At 45.6% G+C, this 20,089-nt stretch overlaps 1 protein-coding gene and 1 pseudogene across 9 annotated transcripts in view; both read left to right on the top strand.

Moving 5' to 3' along the window:
- Window positions 1-20,089, top strand: part of MGAT5 (alpha-1,6-mannosylglycoprotein 6-beta-N-acetylglucosaminyltransferase) — a 355,963-nt gene that overhangs the window by 140,097 nt on the left and 195,777 nt on the right. For all 9 annotated transcript variants that reach the window (XM_057745771.1, XM_057745767.1, XM_057745768.1 and 6 more), the window contains exon 3: window positions 10,705-10,869. In XM_057745771.1, coding sequence (XP_057601754.1) covers window positions 10,705-10,869 — 165 coding nt within the window. The remainder of the gene's footprint in view (window positions 1-10,704; window positions 10,870-20,089) is intronic.
- LOC130858351 (eukaryotic translation initiation factor 4E transporter-like) lies at window positions 3,134-5,746 on the top strand (annotated as a pseudogene).

The raw sequence follows: 20,089 nt of genomic DNA on the forward strand, positions 1-20,089 counted from the left end.
CCGGGGCTGCTGCGACGACACCGATGTTGGGCCCCACCCCAGCCAGGGTTGAGATGTGCTCTGCACGCTGGGGAGACGCTGTTTGGCTCTTCCCTGGGTCCCTTTCTAAAGGTGTGTTAGCTCCACAGAGTGACTTTGGCATCTTAGAATATGTGATTGTCATTGTCCTGTTCAAAAGATGAAGGTTTCCTTTGTGGTGTGGGCTAAGTGGGGTGCGGCGAGCCCATTTTGTCTGTGAAGTGGCCACCATTGGGGCACTGTTTCTAGTGTGGGTGGTGATTGACATGGGGGGAAGCTATGCTACAGCTGCCCTTTCCCGACAGGGAAGATGCTTTGGAGTCAGTGGGGACTTCGATGACAGTGGACTTGAACTTTCAGAGCCTGAGTCCTTTTCTTTTCTATACAGAGGGCTACGTTGCTTGAGTCCTATTTCATGCAGTTGGTAAAGTGTTACGAAAATGAGAGAACAGCCCCAAACTCCATTCTGGATGTTTGCAAATTCTGTAAAGCAGTTACTGTCACCCACAGGCCTAGATATGATTCTGTCTCAGATTCTGCTGCCTAGATGTTGTTTGAAATGCTAGTGACCCTCCCCACAGCACAGGAATAACATTCACTTTTAGTTACAAGTTCAAGTCAAAGCTTAATTCCGTTCAGCTAACCCTGGAGAGCACGGCAGTAAGTGATGCTGAGCCTCTGAGCTGCTCTTTCACTGGGTGGTAATTGTTCCCTTTGTGACCTGGTCCAGCTGCCTGTGACAACTGCAGGATGAAGGGCATACTTGTAAGTTTAGGTGTGGGTGAGTTGTCCACCGGGTGGCTTGAAAAACTCTGATGAGATAAGGCCGTCAGTGACTGAGATGCTTCTTGGGAGTGGGGAGGGGACACCAGTGTACCTGTGGCCAGCATCCTTGAGTTCCAAAGGTAGAGTACATGATACTGATTGCATTTTCAGATAGCATTTTGTGCCTCTGTGATTGTCAGAGTGATGTGAGTGTTTATAGGAAATCCAGAGCATCCAGAACATGAGGCTGTCGAAAATCTGGGACCCTCCGGGCACTTTTCCTGGGTTGGCTTCTTTTTTCTCCCAGTGTGAAAGGAAAAAAAAATTCATTTTCAATTCTAGTAGCCATTTCATTGCTGTTCAACACTGAACAAATACTGTCCGTCAAGCACACAAGGGCAGAGATGATCCCAAGCCCAGCATTGCGTTCTTACAAGTAGAGTAAGAAATAAAATACTCTTTACCCTCAATCCAGATCAGTTTGATTTCTCTCCAGTCCTTTATTTAAATATAGATAGATATATGTGTATGCTCATTTTTAGAAACTGGAATATTTTATATGGAGCTTTTGAACTCATCCTTGTATTTCCTCATCCATTGGATCTTTTTAATGGCCATACACTTTTGCTTTTTCATCCAACCATTCAGTAAACCTCTTTTGAGCTCCTGAGGTCAATAGCTTGTGGTAGTACACAGAGATGACAGGACAGAGCTGCCCTCTGCCCTCCCCGGCCTCCAATCTAGTGATTTATTCCATCTTAGGAATAGATGGATATCATATAATGTAACCTTTTTGCTGGATATTTGGGTAGTGTCCACTGCTTATCTATAATAAATAACACTGTTCTCTTTTATAGCTAACACTGCTTCAGATGTCCTTGTACATAATGAATGGACTGTATTTTGGTCATTACTCTAACTGCATTATCTTTCTGTGGAAAGGTCATTTTAAAATTAATTTTCAAACATGTAGCTGATGAAACTTGACATTCCTGGCAGTCAGTGAGAATGAGAGGTTGGGGTTAATTCTTTATTCATTAGCACCTTCCTTTCTCATTAATGACCTGTCTTTTGCTGACTTCTCTGGAGCAGCAAGTGAATCTGCTCTGTGGTCCTGCTGTTTGCTCTCGGCGGGGGGGCAGGGTAGGGGAAGGACAGCCGTGGTAGAGAGGGATTCGCGTTAGGAACAAGCACAGATGTAAATGATTTCTGGCAGTTCCCATGTAAGTCCTTGCTCATTGCACAGTTGGTTCCGTGCCAGTGAATCGTGACGGCTGTACCTTAAATATGGTTCTTGATTTTGGCTGTGCCTAGAATTCTTGATATGTGGGTTCTGATTGAGCGGCTTGAGGATGGGAGCTGGTGCATCTGACTCCACAGCTGAGCCTGATGGACAGCAGGCTGGAGAACCACTGCTTTGGAAGCATGTCCCAGGGGAACAGGGTGGGGCCAGCACCGGCCCCAAGCACAGCCTTTCTTAACTGACTTGCTAATCCTGGCAGTCAGGGTTTACCGCTCAGTCTCACAGCTTTAGTCAACAGACCTGTAAACTGATAGATCTTTTTCCACCAGTAGGACCCCCTTTCTACTGAGATCCCATCTCCTTGGACTCCAGCTATGGGGGAGGTATAGCTGGCAGTGATATCTCCTTGGCTGTCCTGCTCAAGGAAGTGGCAGCATCTCCCAGCCCCTCTTATCCTTAATGTCATGGCTTTCCAGAAATGAAAACTTACAGAAGCTGACAGAGCACCTGTTCTGAGATTTTGTTGATCTCACCTTTATCAAAGAACTCCTGGCATGATAGAAACCAAAGCTTCCTTTCCCTAAAGGGACATTTTAAATGTTTTCAGCTACTTTGATCTCATCTTTATCATGTACAGTAAGTTTTCAGAATGCAGAATTGCAGTAGTAATGTTGGGATCAAATTTTTATTACGAAAGCTTTGAAGCACAAACAAAATTTTAAAAGCCTGTTAGTAATTGGAAATTGTAATCCTCCTGAGGATACATTTTATGGCTGTAATAACTATAAAGCAAAATAATAAATGCGAAAATATTACACTAGAATTTGGAGGAATATTTTCACCTTCATTTCTTTATTAACCTGTATAGAAATTATTCTTGGGTGTTCAGTCTTACGAAATATATGGGTTAACATTAAGACTAAAACACATACAAAAGTACTCTGGTGTTAGTTTAAAATTGCAATAGGGAGGGCTGGGCCGCGGTTACGGCAGCTGAAGGGAGACAGCCCGAGCGGGTCGGGGGGCGAGAGCAGAGGCCGTGCGGAGCAGCCTTTGCACCGGCGCGGATGGCGGGGAGGGGAGCGGCCACTGAGGCACCGAGTGCAAAGAACTGTAGACCAAGGAGCCATGGATAGAAGTGTGGGTGAAACAGAAAATGGAGATGCTCTCCTTGACCTGAACAAGCAGCTGGCCTCCAAATCCCCCCATCGCTATACAAAAGAGGAGCTCTTGGATATTAAAGAACGCCCTCATTCCAAACAGAGACCTTCGTGCCTCTCCGAGAAATACGGCAGTGATGGTGCCTGGGACCCTCAGAAGTGGTACGCCTCCCTCTACCCAGCTTCAGGGCGGAGCTCACCAGTGGAAAATCTGAAGAAAGAGTTGAATACAGATCGGCCTCCCCTGGTGCGCAGGATAGTAGATCCACGTGAGCGTGTGGAAGATGATGACTTAGATGTTGTGCTCAGCCCACAGAGACGGAGCTTTGGAGGGGGCTGCCACGTGACGGCTGCTGTTAGCTCCCGGAGCTCGGGAAGCCCATTGGAGAAAGACAGCGATGGGCTCCGCCTACTTGGCGGAGGAAGGATTGGCAGTGGGAGGATAACCTCTGCTCGGACCTTTGAGAAGGATCACCGTCTTAGCGATAAGGGCCTGAGAGTCGAGAGACAGAGACCGAGAGAGGGACTACAAGGACAAGCGTTTCAGGAGAGACTTTGTGGATCGTAAGTGGGTCTTTGGTGAGCGTAGAAGAGATGATTCCTACATGGAAGAAGAAGAACCAGAATGGTTTCAGCTGGACCCACAAGTCAGTCTGAAACCATTGAGCTGACTGGCTTGGATGATAAGATACTGGAAGAAGATCATAAGGGGAGAAAAAGAACAAGGCGACAGGCAGCCTCTGTGAAGGAAGGCGTAGCCGAGTGCAATGGAGGAGTGGCCGCAGAGGATGAGGCAGAGGGCCTCCTCGAACAGAAGCCTGCTACTGGGCAGGAGGTGCCAAGGGAGGCCGTCTTGCCTGAGCAGTCCCCAGGAGAATTTGACTTTCACGAGTTCTTTAACCTTGGTAAGGTGCCATGCTTGGCTTTGCAAACCCTTGAAAGCCATTTGATGTCCGCTGCTGAGACTCCAGGCCAGCCTGTCCCTAAGAACATCTTGCAGGAACTTCTGGGTCCACCCGTTCAGAGACCTGCTTCTTCCAATCTTCTGAGTGGCCTTATGGGGAGCTTGGAGCCTACGACACCTTTACTGGGCCAAAGAGCACCCTCTCCTCCCTTGTCACAGGTGTCTCAGACAAGAGCAGCCTCAGCAGACTACCTTCGTCCCAGAATACCATCACCAATGGGTTTGACGCCAGGACCACAGCAGCTTCTCGGAGATCCATTCCAAGGCATGCGCAAGCCCGTGAGCCCTGTCACAGCCCAGATAGGCCAGCTAGACTTGCAACAGGCAGCTTTGGAGGGGCTGGCCCTGCCACATGACCTTGCAGTGCAGGCAGCAAACTTCTACCAGCCTGCTTTTGGCAAACCGCAGGTGGACAGAACTAGAGACGGATTCAGAAACAGGCAACCTCGAGTGACCAAGTCACCAGTACCTGTGCACTGAGGGAAATCCTCTTCCCCTGCCACCTCCATCACAAGCATGCTTTCTCCTGCCTTGACTCCTACCTCAGTGATTCGTGAGATGTACAAGAGCAAAGAGGAAAGCAAGGAGGAGCCAGCATCTGGAAAAGCAGCTCCTGGTGACAGTAAAGAGGACACTCAGAAGCCCAGTGAAGAGAACCTGTCATCCAGCTCTGTGCCCACCACTGATCGAGAGTCTTCCCTCACTGCAAATCCCAAACTGTCAACCCTACCGTGGTTTTCATGTTCCACCCCACTATCCCAGACCAATCGTTACACCAAAGAACAAGACCAAAGAACAAGATTATCAACCTAAAGCAACTGAGAGAAAAACACCCACCTTGGCATCCCAAGTTCCAGGAACACATTTCCTCCACCCTGTCCACCAAGTTCCCCTTGTCCCTCACATCCCCATCGTTCGGCCTGCTCACCAGCTTCACCCAGGATTGGTCCACAGGATGCTGGCCCAGGGAGTACATCCACAGCATCTTCCAAGTTTGCTCCAGGCTGGTGTGCTTCCTCCTGGGATGGACCTGACTCATTTCCAGGGAATATCTGGCCCAATCCTGGGTCAACCCTTCTACCTGCCGCTGGTCACCCTCTCCTAAACCCTCGTCCTGGGACACCTCTGCATCTGGCAATGATGCAACAGCAGCTACAGCACTCAGTTCTTCATCCTCCAGGCTCTGGTTCCCAGGCAGCTGCTGTCAGCATTCAGATGACTCCTCAGAATGTGCCCAGCCGGTCAGGCCTGCCCCATGTGCACTCCCACCAGCTAGCGCACCGCCCCAGCCAGAGGAGCAGCTCCCCCATGGGCCTTGCCAAATGGTTTGGCTTAGATGTGCTACAGCAGCCCCTGCCCTCCATGCCCGCCAAAGTCATCAGTGTAGATGAATTGGAGTACCGACAGCAAGCAGGGCAGCAGGCTCACCTAAGCCTGGACCTATGGTGGCACCCTGGTCAGGACTCTGCTTCCTCATCTCTTGTTGGTTTATGGGCTTTTTACTTTGTAGCACTGTGTGGGAAGCTGCTTAATGGCACCCAGGCACCTGGTGTGGTCTGCATTATGATGGAAGGAACTTCCATCTACGTGGTCTGAATACAGGATGTGGTGTTGTCAGTCCTGGAAACACTCTTTTTTTGTAAGATATGTGAATGAAGTGTTGGTGTCTTCACCAAGAGTGTTGGCACCTTAAGGGTTCTGAGGAAATAAGTGTATAGACCTTTATGTACAGACCTGTGTATAAACAACTTTTGTACATATCGAATAGCTTTTTTGAACTTATACAGCTGTACGTAAAAGTAGCTGATAATAGTTTTAAAAAAAATTGCAATAAAACTCAACAGCTTTTTCAGGTTTAATTGTGAAATACAAAGGTGAGAAATGATTTCATTCACCTAGAAAGGTATAGCTTATGTAGCCTTAGTTGTGGGAAGACTAGTTCATTATTTGTTGGTGCATTCATTCATTCACTTATTCCCTGACGTAACACACACTTGCTGATGACTGTAATGTGCTAGGCACTGTGCCAGTTGGTAAGCATACAGAGATGGCCTTGGACTCATCTTTGCCCTTGTGTGTTTTATTGACACAGTATCTTTTATCTTGTGTTGGACTACCTTGAAATCATGACTCAAATAGCTGCTTAAATTGAGAATGAACTTTTTTTTTTTTTTTCCACATTGGGAGAGGAAACATGCCTACCCTGGTTAAGTGTCTAGAGAGGCCAAGGTTTTTGGTAGCCTTATATTCCATTTTCATTTTAAGGGAGAAGATATAGAAAGACAAGTTCTTCATTATGTTTTAGTGTTGGAGTTGCTTGCAGAACAGTGGCATCACTGAGTCTTGAGGGTGGTTGGGATATGATTTAACAGAAACACATGGCAGGGACTTCCGTGGTGGCACAGTGGTTAAGAATCCACCTGCCAGTGCAGGGGACACGGGTTCAATTCCTGGTCCGGGATGATCACACATGCAGCAGAGCAGCTAAGCCCGTGTGTCACAACTACTGAGCCTGAACGCCTAGAGCCCATGCTCTGCAACGAGAAGTCACCACAGTGAGAAGCCCGTGCACTGCAGTGAAGAAGAGTAACCTCCCGCTCACCACAACTAGAGAAGGCCCACGAGCAGCAATGAAGACCCAACGCAGCCAATAAATAAATAAATAAAAAGTAAATAAAATTAAAACAAAAAACAAAAAAAGAAACGCATGGCAGAAGCGCAGGAGTTCATCCTTACTAAGAGTGTTCAGAAGCAGCAGATCGGAGCTGCTTGCTGGCCGGCATGTCCATCGTAGTCCTTAAGAGGCACCGTAGCATAGTGGATAAGAACTGTTGGGTCTGGAACCAGATTGTCTGGGTTTGGACACCGGGTTTGCAGTCACATGGGACAAATTAGTTAACCTCTCTGTGCTGTGGTTTACTCATGTGTGTAATGGAGATGGGAACAACAACCTGTTTTTCATACTGTCTTGGCGAGATCAACTGAGTTAATCCGTGTTAAGTGCTTAGGGTAGTAGCTGACACACAGGGCTCCATAAATGGTGGTGCTGGAGGAGGAGGAGCAGCAGCAACAGTCGTAGTAAGGTAGCAATGGTAGTAGTAATAGCAGCAATAGTCGTAGTAAGGTAGTAATGATAGTAGTAATAGCAGCAACAGTCGTAGTAAGGTAGCAATGATAGTAGAAATAGCAGCAACAGTCGTAGTAAGGTAGCAATGATAGTAGAAATAGCAGCAACAGCCCCCTGAGCGGTAGTAGCAGTAGTGGCCGTAGTAGTGTTGAGGCGGTGGTGAGGGTGGTGACCACCAGCAGCCTTCTCTTCACGTGAATTCCTGTAGTCGCACCGTGTCGCAGAGTCGGAAGAGCTCCATCTGTGTAGGTGCGACCAACAGGAGGTAGTATCACTAGGTCGCATTTATCGATGGACTGTATTTTAAGAACCAAATGTCTTCCTAGTGCTTTGTATTCTTCCTAGGGTGTGTGCCGTCACTGCCTATCACCAAAAACCATGGGTTGGGGGACTCTGGGCAGTAGTCCTGATACCTTTGAACAGAAAGGTAAAAGCGTGCCAAAGGTTACCGGCCCTGCAGAGCCCTGCAGTGTGGGCGAGGCTGCTGTCAGCTCCCGTAGGGAGGAAGGCCACCTTCCCTCGTTGTACTTCCCACTGTATTTGTAGCAGAGCCGCTGTGGAAGTCTTGCATAGACTGTCTTCTCACACGTCATCCCTCTCCCATATCCCTTCTGTCCAGATCTTCTCTTGATATCTCCACAGAAGGGCAGTGGGAATGTGCTTAATTCAGTTGTTCTCGAATGGGGTGCATTTGTGCCACCCACAAGGGACATTGGCAGTGTCTGTAGACGTTTATGCTTGTCACACCGGGCAGGGGATCGCTACTGTCATTCAGTGTAGAGTCCAGCGATACTGCCAAACACCTTACAGCGCACAGGACCACCTCTCCCTCTCCCTGCCCGAAGAATTATCTGGCCCAAAGTATCAATTGTGTTGAAGATGAGAAGCTCGGAGTTAACCCAAACTAGAGGGTCAGGGCCTCTGTGTCTGGCTAACTACAATTGCTGCTGAGAGTTAAGTGCCATTTTTACATGTGGACTCTTTGGCTGGTAATCCAGGCTCTGGGCAAAGAGGCTGGAGATGGGGGAGACTGATACCATTTGTCTGAGGAGTAGTTTCTTTACAGTGAATATCAGCCACCTCGGAGTGCCAGCATTGCCCCCATCTGCGTGACTAGCCTCTGGCAGTCTTCAGAGCTCTGGAGAAGCAGTCAGTGCTTTAGATTCAGTGTAAGAGCAGAGCCGGTGGCTCCCTCCCGCTGTCCATACCAGCTAATGATGTGTCAGGGACAGGCTGTGAGTCATGCTGACTGCAGGACTGCAGCCCCGGAGGAGAGTGCTCTCATGACCCTTTGGATAAAACGATAAAGCTCTGCATCATCAGAAACATTTTCCTCTAGGAAGGATGAGAGCATTTTCCAAAGGTTTTATTTTTTATTTATCTATGTAACAGACAGTTATGTAGCGCTTATTGTATGCCAGGCAGTGTTCAAAACATTTTATAAATATTAACTCATTACATCCTCATTACAACCCCAAAGAGGTGGGCTTATTCTTTTCACTCTTCTACAAATAAGGATACAGGAATGGAGAGTAAGTACTCAAACCCAGGAAGTGATTAAGAGTCTAAGCCCTTAATCACTGTGCTGTGGATGAAAGTCACTGAATTTCATACTTGGTTTCTTTTTTCCGCCCTGGCTCTTGACTTCTGGCTGGTCACAGTGAGGCGTCAGGGAATTAGGCAGACCTGAGTAGAGTCTCCATTGTAATTTTGCATCTCTGTAACCGTGACCGTATTACTTCCTGTCTGTGAACCTCAGTTTTCTCATGTGTAAAATGAAGTCATACCCACTTCATGGAGAATGTGGAGATAAATGGAGTTCCTCATGTATGTGCCTGGCATGTGATAGGCGTTCCGGAACTCTTAGTTCACTTCTCACCTTCTTTGTGATAATCATATGCTTAGCCAACTGCTCTAACATCACCGCCAGCTTGTCTTGTTGACTACCTGTGGGTAAGGTACACACTGAAGAGCAAAAAATAGACCTCGTCAGATATTTTGTTAGAGTGAGTGAATGAACAAACTGCTACAGATCTTAACATGGTGAAGAAATCTGATGTTTGGTGTTGGGAGCGGTGGGGAGAGTGAGATTATGCAAAGCGCATAGAACCAGGCTTTCAGGGTAAAGATGTGGGTTCTGTTTCTGTTTGTAGTTTTTAATCTGCTTCAGTGATGCTGTCTGCAAACCACCAAGAAAGCAGACTGCCATGTCAGTTACATGTCTTTGTTTCTGTCCAGATGAGTGTCTTTCTTGACCTGGCAAAATAGGAAGCTTGTGTGCCTGTTAGTGGAGGGTCATTGGCTGTGCTCTGGGGTTGGTAGATTGATCCCAGTGAGTGTTTCTTTCCTGGCTGGATCAGGGCACCTGCTCAGTGCAAGTGTGCTCTGTTTCCAGCAGAATGAAAGATGACAGCTTTCCATTTGTCTCTCAGTTAGGACTTTTCTGCATCCTGCTCCCCACACTATATCCTACTCCCCTGGCCCACTCCCAGTTCATAAGTGAGTCTGGATTCTGTTCACATAGATGGTATCCTGTGGTCCTCCTGCTTTTCTCATATGGTACAAGTCAGACTATCTTTCTTTGATTATGAGTTTGCAGAGGAGAGGGGGCAAACTTAATCTCTCTCTCTGTGTAGAATACCTTTTATGCAAACTTAATAAATGCTTATGTAGGCATAAAGATAATATGTCTGTAATCTACTCGGAGGGAAGTACACTTTTTTATAACCCACAGCCAGATATGTATGAAAGAGAAGCAACTCTTAAATATAAGCACCAGGAGAGAATAGTCCCAGCATCTAGAACAATACCTGGTACATAGTAGTTGTTTAATAAATGTCTTAAATGAATGAATGAATCTGGTCTTTATTTTAACTGTCTTTCTAAATTGCTTTATAGTTAACTTTGTGTTATCTAGCATGTCTGGAATCTGGAACTATAGCTTTTATTAAGTATTACCATATGTAACCAACAGCAATAAAGACTTTGCCAAGAAATTGGGACATATGAGAGTATACAGCACTAAAAAAAATAACAATGAACTTGATCTGGAAGTTACTTGAGGGCCTTGCTGCCCTTTGGGCTTGTCATTCTAGGAAGACTGTAACAGAATGCTTTGGTAGGATGCTAAGTAACAGTGAGTTTTCTCTCTCAACCTAGTAGCCGGAAATAATTTTATGTCACTTATTGAGAAACTCGTGTTACGGAGCGAACTGATGTGTTTTGTACTCTCTGGGCCACTTGAATGTGGCCTCTGTCATCTTGAAGATGTGGTTTGTTAGGACAGGTCTTCACGTGGTACTTTTTGATTTGCCACCTTTTGTTCTTCACGTCAGAGAGAGAAGGAAAAAGCACGCGTGAGCGTGGAGCGCCAGGCAGATATGTGGGGGCCAAAGAATTTTTAAACTATGGATGTTTTCTTTTACAGATTTGAAGAAGACTCTTGCTGTGTTGTTGGATAACATTTTGCAGCGCATTGGCAAGTTAGAGTCAAAAGTGGACAACCTCGTAATCAATGGCACAGGGACAAACTTGACCAACTCCACCACAGCTGTTCCCAGCTTGGTAGCACTTGAGAAAATTAATGTGGCAGGTAAGGACCGCAATTCTCTGCCCTGACACGGAGTCAAAGCCTGCTTTGAACTGAATACCGGCGCACAGTGGTTCTTACTGGTATAAGATAAATCCCATAAACTTGGTATGGCCCCTGTAAAGCTAATTTTAAATTTAGTTTTGAATAACATGTTCACATGCTTTTATAGTCTCATCATGATGTGTAATATCTGGTGGTTTCTATGACATATTTCCCATAATGAGATCCCAGAATTACTTTTAATGAGAAGATTCATAGCAAGGATAAATGAAATACAGAGGTGATCTGGGAAGCTCACAGCAGTTAGGGTTCCTTCCCTTCTCGATTTTCATCAGACAGTTTCAAAAGTCTATTTCACATAATAGATTCTCTCCTCCTTGCTGTTAAAGAAGAGCCACCATTGCAGAAAGTGCCTCCTTTGTGTATCTGGGGAAATAGAAATGCTGGAAATGGCACTTGGGGAAAAAATGTCCCCTGCCTGATCTTGGCCTGACTCTGTAGCCACTTGTGGACACCAGGATGCGTTTTTGTCTGGCCCCGTCTTGAAGCGGAACTCATGGATGAAAAAAGAGAAACGGATTTAAAACAAACCCCAACTCATACACAACGTGTATTGTCCGCAGCTCGTGTTGTACCCCCCCCATTGCACTGCCCTGGCATCGGCCTCTGGGCCTTTGTGGTTGAGCCAGGCTTTGACCTTGTTAGGGTGACCACTGTCGTTTCCTAGGGACCCAGGACAAAGCAAAAAGCTCAGGGATAAGGGTTAGGATTACGATTAGGTGCTTTGGGCGAATGGCCGTGAATGAGTTGTCTGTACTCCTGGTGGGTGGTATCCAAATTCTAGTTAATGGATAAAATAAGTAGCTGGGTTGCTTTTGAAATTTTAAAAATCGACTTTAGTACCCTTTTTGGCTTGTTTTTATCTCCCTTTTTCCTATAGGAAATTCACAGCCTTAAGTGGGAAAGAGATTCTTTTCCTTTCCCACCTCTCAGTGTTAAAACATTTAATTGTTTCACATTATGCAAGCTTGTTGTATTACCTTTCTGCTGTGTTCTTTGCCCTTTAGCAAGTTTTGAATTGCAAAATATATTTCTAATAATCCAAAGTATCCCACCAAACAGAGGTATTAAAAATAACTTTTAATTACAACACAGAGGCAGTGTCATCTTGGCCATAAATCCTGTCTTCCCTGCAGTTTCCAACAGCTTCTGTAATTAGACAAGAAAACCTCCCACTGTGTTGAGCTACTTGTTAGTAAATGGAACCCATGCCCCTCCAGTCTCCACTCCTCCACCCCTGTTCCCAGTAGGAAATGCTGTTGAGAAGGTCCTATCTGATTTCATGGCACTTCTGCAGGATCCTGTTTCGGGGGGCTTGGGGGGGGGGGCGTGTTCTGCCTCTAACATTGCTGCCTCCCACTGCCTCTGTCCCGTAGGGCCTGTGTCGACGTGTCTGCTGTCATTCTCTTCCCTGATTAGGGATCTCTCTGCCTCTGACTGTCCCATTTGTGTGCCTGGCTCACAGGGAGACTTTGTGCCAGAGCTCCGAGTGGAATGAGATGGGAGGGAGGTAGCGGCTACTTATTTCAAGTGGGATCCCAGCCCCATGTATGGAGCTAGTTTACTTGGTTAACAAATATCTCTCAGCACATTCTCTAAGTCATTGGCTCCGAGTAGGGCTCCTTTAGAGTTGCCGCTGGTACTGTGTTTTTACTGATATTTATAGAGCCAGGGTATTTTGTTTTGTTTTGTTTTTCCTTTTTGGGAATAGGGAGCAAATTTAACGTTATGCCTTTGATAATTAACTTCATTGTTACTCGTTTGCATCTTTTGTGTGTGACACACTCCATACCTTTGAGATTCTAACTGGCCAATAAGGAAAATAATATACATGCATAAAATAACAAACTGTTGTCATTGTAAGTGGGGGTGACTGGGGAAGGCTTCTGACATAGAAAGTAAACTTTGAAGTTGAGTAGGATTGAGGCAATTGAGAAAGAGACACAGACTAGAAATGGACTGTGACACAGATGAAAAGTTGTTAGTTTCCTCTCCTTCCTTCCAACGGGCAGCCATTCAGTAAATACCACTACAGTCCCCGAGCCTTGGAGGCGCAATTTCATTTACTCTTCTCAGCATCTCAAGAGAAGTGGTTTCACAGGTCTTGTGAGTTTAAGTATTGTGGATGGGGTGGAGCTTTGTCATTGGGCTCAGCTGAAGACCTCCTAGTGCCACGTAGAGGAGAGATGGTATTTGTTCCTTCTTTCTTGTTCCATTTGTAAGTCATCCCAAACGAGTGAGTCTAGAAAATTGTGCTACCATTTTCTTAGAGGTTCCTAGAGAGCTGACAGTTTCCTGGACTATTTAATATCCTGTCTAATAAGGAAGTTCTTTATGTCTGAGGGTCTGTTTCTTTGGCTGACCCATGTGTTACAAAACAAAAAAACTTGTCCCTTTGTGCATGTGTGTGTATATACGTCCCCTGCGCAGATGCTGCGTTGGCCACAGTGGCAGCAGATGTGAAGTGAAGAATCCGGGCAGCCTCCTTTATCTCCCCCTGAGGTTGGAGGGTCCTTTGTATCTTGTCAGATAACCCACATATATATTTTTATTTGCCAGGTCTATAGATTAGAGTGCCAAAAAGAAGGACAAGCACTGAAGTTCCGAGTCCTAGTTCAAGGTCAGCCCCTCATGGCTTTTTTGCCCTTTCCCTGATCCATGGCGGTGCTAGCAGTCCTCATACCCCTCCTGACATAGCAGGAGCGGCTCTTGAGTTGTGAGAGTTCGTTTTTCTAGGGTTCCAATCCTCGCTGAGTGAAGTTTTTCTTTCTCCCTTTCTGCATTAAGACATGTGGTAATTGCTCAGAAATGTTCTCCCTGGTGTGTCTTTACTGCTTACTCTGGCGTCTTATTGCTAACTGATGTTTCCGATTGCTTACTGTTGTGCCATATTACTCACTGATATATCTTCTGCTCGGCTATAAACGGCATCTAAATTGGGTACCATAGCAGTTGAAGGAAAATTCTCTAAATTTATTTTCTTTTGGGGGGGTGTGTGTGTCTCCGTGTCCCCTTTTCCTTTCTCTTTTTAACTGTGTGTATGTGACTCTTATCTAAAATGGCTTGTCTTACCAAATTTATTACTCTAGGGCTTTGTTATGTGAAAATGAATGTTCCCCTAGAGAAATTTAGGTGGAAATGAACTTTATGAAAATCAAGAATCAGATTGAACTGCATTTTTGAGCTCTGTTTATCTTATTGAAGAGGATGGTGAATCAACGAAATGAAAAAATAGATTGGGGAAAAAAAAACAACAACCCACCTTTCAACCAATCATGATTTCTCCAGGTTTAATCTCTGAAAGGACTTGAGTGTGCCTTTGTCAAAATTGTTTATTTTCAGAATAATACTCTGGTTATTTTTGAAAGACCGATTCTGCTTTTCTCTAGATTTGTGATCTTAAATTACGAAGTGGAGCGAATAGGATGGGGTCTGCAGTTCTTGGCCATGTACTGACACGGGGGAAAGGTAAAGAGCTACAGGTGTGGGATGTGAAAATGCTGGCCTCCTGAGGACTGTCAGTGTCTGCTTTTATCATCATTTTGCCCACAGTGTCTTGTTCAAAGCCTGGCTGTTGAAGGTGTTCAATAAATACGATCCACATGGACTGGATTATGCTGGAGAGGGGAGTGTTTGGTTTCACTTCTGCAAGGAGTTTCTCCTTGCAGCTCCTCTTCTCCATGTATATGTGTGGGGATTTGCTTGGAAGGGGGACTTGGTATCTCATTTCCCTTCCTCAGACCTTCAGCAGCAGACACTGCCTAAGACATACGACTCCGTTTTTGTTGTTCATGGCTCAGCTTCCCATGGATGATTTGGTGCTGTGGAGCCTTCATAGGATGTGATGGTTCCAACTTTGTAATATTTGGGGGGGGGGGGGGATGTTGCACAACTCTGTGGTGGGGGAGGGGAGGGAGGAACGTGGGCATGGTTGTGTGTGCACATTTATTTATTTATACTCTCCAGAACCTGTTGCTGTCATTCAGCATTGGCTGAATAAGTGGCCAATGCTGATAGTTCACTGGAAGGAGAACATCATGATAGCATCCCCTTGTGTGGTGATCGCTCACAATTGCAAGGTGAACTGGGAAACAGTCACACAATCACAAATGCAGGCACAGCTCAAGAGGAAACTTTCTGACACTGAGACCAAACTGAACATTAGGCAGCCCTGCATTTTCCAAACGTCAGTTTCAGCATGCAGCATATTCTAGTATTTGGGGTTGAAGTGCAGTTTATTTGGACTTAGATGTTGTTCTCAATAAAAGAACCATAATTGTTATTCTTCACCTTCGAAAACTGAAAATGAAAAACATGCCTGCTGAGTTCCAGGGCCTGTATTTGGAAGTGCAGTTCCCCCCCTTTGGTGCTGCTAATGGGCCTTGAAATGAAGTTGCACCTGTGCTGTTTCCTTGTTTGTGTCCCTGAGTTATCATATGTGTTGTCCTAGCACCTGACGTGTTGCAGTCCCGCCCAGGCAGGAGCTCAGCAGGTGACTTCCCCAGGATCAAGTATTGGCCTGTCAGGAGTACCCCAGATGCTGCCTGAGAGACAGGCGAGAGATACGACTGCAGGGGGCTTTTTTTTTTTATTAATCTGAGCGAAAAACCAATGTGTTCTTTCTGTCTGTCCCTTTCTGTCTCATTCTTTGCAAGAGCAGCGATAAATATTTGGCTTGTTGTCAGAAACAGTCCCTTTGGTATCATCACAGAAAATGTGTGTCGTTGGTGTGGTTTTCACTTTGTGTGGTCAAGGGCATTTTGATTTTTATCATGAAAAAGGAAGAAGAGGAAGAACATGCAGTTCAGGAGGGGTGGAGCTGACTTGTGTGTGCCTGGGTGTTTATAGCATCGATTCTCAGCTGCCTGTGATTTTGCCCCCCAGGCAATTCTGATTGTCACCACTGAGGAGGTGCTGGTGACATGTGGTAGGTGGAGGCCAGGTTTGCTGCTGGACAGCCTGCAGTGCACAGGCCAGCCCCCCAGCAGAGAATCGTCTAGCCCCAAGTGCCACGTGTGCGGTCGTTCAGACACCCTCATCTGTAAGGTGTTGTTGGAAACTGGTTTTCCCACTTAGGATCAGTGAGGTTTCCTGAGCAGCCAGCTGAGACCGTCAGTCTCCTTTCCCCTTCCTAGCAAGGCTGTTTGCAAGCCCCCTCTCACCACTTTTAGCTTTACAACTGGTCTTTGAAATCTTTAAGAGATTTTATAAACTCCCGAAAGACTCTTCTGGGATTCTGACCTTAAGAAACCTCTTTCCTGGACCCAAACCAGTAAATTTTTGGCAATCTGCGTTTTACTCTGGCTTATATAGAAGGTAATTATTTCTTTTCAAGGAAGAGCCACTAATTCAGAATAATGATGGCAAAGTAGTCAGAGAGAGTGGATTTAAATTACCAGAATATTTTAGAAGAAATTCCATTTTATTAATTTTAAGCAGAGTATATAATTATCGAGATATGAGCAAGTAACTTAAATAAGTTAGGGAAAACAAGAGAGGTCCCTAAAGATCTACTTCACAGAGTGAAATACCCTCCAGACCTTATCTGGAGCAACATAAAAGGAGACAAGACAGGAAAGATAGGTTGGGGGAATCTCTGAAGAGTTTTCAGTGTAAAACTAGGGAGTTTCTGTTTTGTTCTGTAGGCAGTGACAGCTGATGAGGGTTTAAAGTAGGAAGGCAATTAGGCGAGGTCCATATTTTCGGAGAAGAATTAATGGCTGTGTGGATGTGGGATGCTTGCGAAGAGGGTCATACAGCTCATACAGAGCCAGGTGCGAGTTTCGTTGACTCGCGTAGAAGGAGTGGAAGATGTGTGTGAGGCTAGGGAGAAGGGGAGGATTTGAGACCCACGTGGGTGGAGTTCACGTTACAGGGATGCTGGTGGACCACGGGCGGGGGCGAGGGAGGAGCTGTCATATGATTCCCAGGGATGGAGCTTGAATGATGACTGGGGTGGTGCATTTATGGAGGAAACAAGCCAACAAAGGCAGGATTTGGGGAAGACAGTAGCCATGTGCTAATGTGGATTTAGGGAGTGTAAACTGGCTTGCTGCAAGTCATTTGTTTAGGGAATATCAGTTTAAAGGAAGTCGGAACATTGGTTCTCAGGAGATGGGGGACAAAGGCAGGGTTTGTAGAGCCACGTTACCCAGGTTCAAATCCCAGCTCCACCACTTAATACCTGTGTGACCTTGGGTGTGTTTCTTAACCTTTCAATGCCTGCGTTTCCTCATCTATAAAATGGGGGAGATGATAGGAGTGCCCACTTCATGGGGTTGTTTATGAGGATTAACTGAGATCGGTAAACTGTAAAAACGTGTCTGGTGCAGAGTCAACACTGAATGAGCATTTGTTAATTACAGTTTAAAGGCTACACATTTGGAATATTGATATTCCAAGTGAAAATTGGATTGACTAATTTAGTTATTAATATTTATATGCAATATAATATTGACTAGTTATTGATATCACCATGATGAAACCGATAACTGTATCATGTTTTATGCATTAGAAGATATTTTCATACATGTATATTACTTCTTTCGAATGCTTTAAACTTGAAGTTCCCAAATTGACCTTTTTGTCAATACTAAGAGACCTTTATTATCAATACTTAGAGGCTTCACAGGAAATACACATATTTGTCAGTAATCTCTTGGTTGTAAGAGGCAAAAACCTCAAACAGAAATGGAATATGGGGCCCATGTAATTTGAGAGTTCAGAAGATGAGCCCGAGCTCGCATTGTTGGATACAGACACGGGAGGTGTCTCCGAGAACCTCAGCAGTACTGCTGTCAGCATTGGCTTCACCCTTAGACCGTCTTCGCAGGGTGGTGGCAGAAATGGTCCCAGGATGCTCTAGGTTTCTGGCAACACTCTGTCAGCTTGGCTTGCAGTGTATGCTTCTTCATGACCTAGTGACAGTGCGCTGTGACCTCCTGATTGGCTAGGCCTGCATCATGTAGGTCACTCTGAGATTTCAGGATGGGGGAGGGTCCCTAAAGAGATTCCAAGCAGGCAAATAAAATAGGTACAGTGACCAGACCCTCATCACATTATGGTTTGAATTTGCAGAGGTCATCCTAAGCCTGTCTCAAACTTTTCTTTCCAGGAGGGTTCAGAGGGAAGAACTTCTGGAATGCTGACCTTTCTGCCCCCATTTTAAATGCTGCTGTGGCTGAGTGTGCCCCAGCCCTGCTAGGAACTAGCCTAGCCCACAGCATCCTGTTTGTGTATGCCCTGATACATTGCCGTGCTTTTATCCTCAGCCTGGAATGCCCTCCGTTTTTCTGGCTTACCCTTCCTGATCACCTGTTTCAGGACTCACCTGAGCCCTGTCTCCCATAAGAAGCCTTGCTTGATGTCCTTCGTGCCCCGTAGGTTTCTAGTACCCTTGCTTTATGTTCCCATGACTGCTGTGTGCATCCTTGCACCTTTCCACAGCCAGGCTCCAAGCCCTTCAAAGGCATGGGCAAAATACCCTACATTTTTGTTTTCAACCCAGTACCTAGCTGGGAGCCTGGCAAATAGCAGATTCTCAATAAGCGTCTGTCCAACTGAGCGCATGCCTCCCTCTCCTGGCCACACATCCGGTCAGCCACTGTCCTGAAACTTAGCATGACAGTGGTGGCCACACACTCAGTTCTGACTCGCCACGTCTGCTGTTCGCCTGCTTTGGCAATTTCCTGAGTATTTTAGGGATTCCTGAAGGCACCTAGAAAGTTGACGGCTACGTAGTCCAAAAGGGAAATGCTTTTGTTTTCCTCCACCTTCTGAAAACTAAGGTTCTGTAATAAGATAATTTGCTTTGTCATTTCTTCATAGCCAATTATAAAAATATAAGTAGGATTTAAGAAAAAATTATCACCAGCTACACTATGTTAGCGATTGCTCTGAATGAGGAGTTCTTGCAGAATAGAGGCCGGGGCCCACCAATCTTAATGTCTTTGGACTCATTACTGACCCTTCAAGGAATACATGACTTTTTTCATTTGAAAAAATGAGAGTGAGTATCCTGCTGGGGGATGCTGTTTGGGAGGAAACATTGGGAAGAACGGTAGCCCTTAGCAACGGGCACGGTGGTATTGGCCTTGGGAACTTGTGCAGGCTTTATCGTTATGAAAATGCCTGCACACGGGGTGGTTCTGTGGATCCGAGATAGGACATGCCGAAATTAGATGTGTTTGTTTTAATCAGAAGGCGACAGATCCCACTTGCTCTAATTTGGCTTAATGAGGTATGCGTATACAGTTGTGCTATCAACTTACATATGGTATTGATTCAAAAGACATTCCACAACGACAGCTCAGCATATGCTTTCCCGAAGGCATTCCCTTGTCTTTGCCATTTCATCCTCTACCTGTTTGCCTTGACACATGATTTCAATAGAAGCATTCTAGAGCCTGGGATTGAAAAATTCAGAAACATTTTAGAATGAAAGCTGTTTGGATGGAAGCAGGGGATTGTCCGTGTCTCCACGTTGTTGAAAAGGATTTTTAGGTTCAGAGGCTTGTGGGGTTTTGAGGGATTTTCTTTTAAGCTGTGCTTTTGGCTTTGCATATCCCCAGCTTCTAAAATTAGGCGGCCTCAATGAAAAGCAGTTGCTAGTTTGGTTTTTCCGTCCTCACTGGATCTCAGAAAAAGAAGAGTTGGAGCATATGTGCTAAAGGTGGCCTGAAGTTCTTGGGTGAGTTTAGAGATGAAGGAAAGAAGTGTCCAGTTCCATACGTGAGGAAGAGGGTTTGAGCTGCCCTACGGTTCGGCCTGCAGACATCATCGCCTGGTGGTCTCTTTTTTCTTTCCCTCCTTTGCTTTGGGACATTCGGCAAATCTCATGTGTGTAATCCTAGCCCCCAAGTCCATTTATGTCAGATTGAGGGCCTGTAGCATCAACAGAGCCAGCAGAGGGGCTGCCATCAGGGGTTGACGGGGTTTAAGCTGCATGTTGATGTGCCTTGTGAGAAGTGACCAGCTACGCTATGAACTGCTTTTTCTTTTTAATTTATTTTATTGAAGTATAGTTGAGTTGTAATGTTGTGTTAATTTCTGTTGTGCAGCAGAGTGATTCAGTTATACATATATATACATTTCTTTTCACATTCTTTTCCATTATGGTTTATCACAGGAGAGTGAATTCAGTTCCCTGTGCTCTACAGTA

Source organism: Hippopotamus amphibius, chromosome 8 (genome assembly GCF_030028045.1).
Source record: "Hippopotamus amphibius kiboko isolate mHipAmp2 chromosome 8, mHipAmp2.hap2, whole genome shotgun sequence".
NCBI lineage: Eukaryota > Metazoa > Chordata > Mammalia > Artiodactyla > Hippopotamidae > Hippopotamus > Hippopotamus amphibius.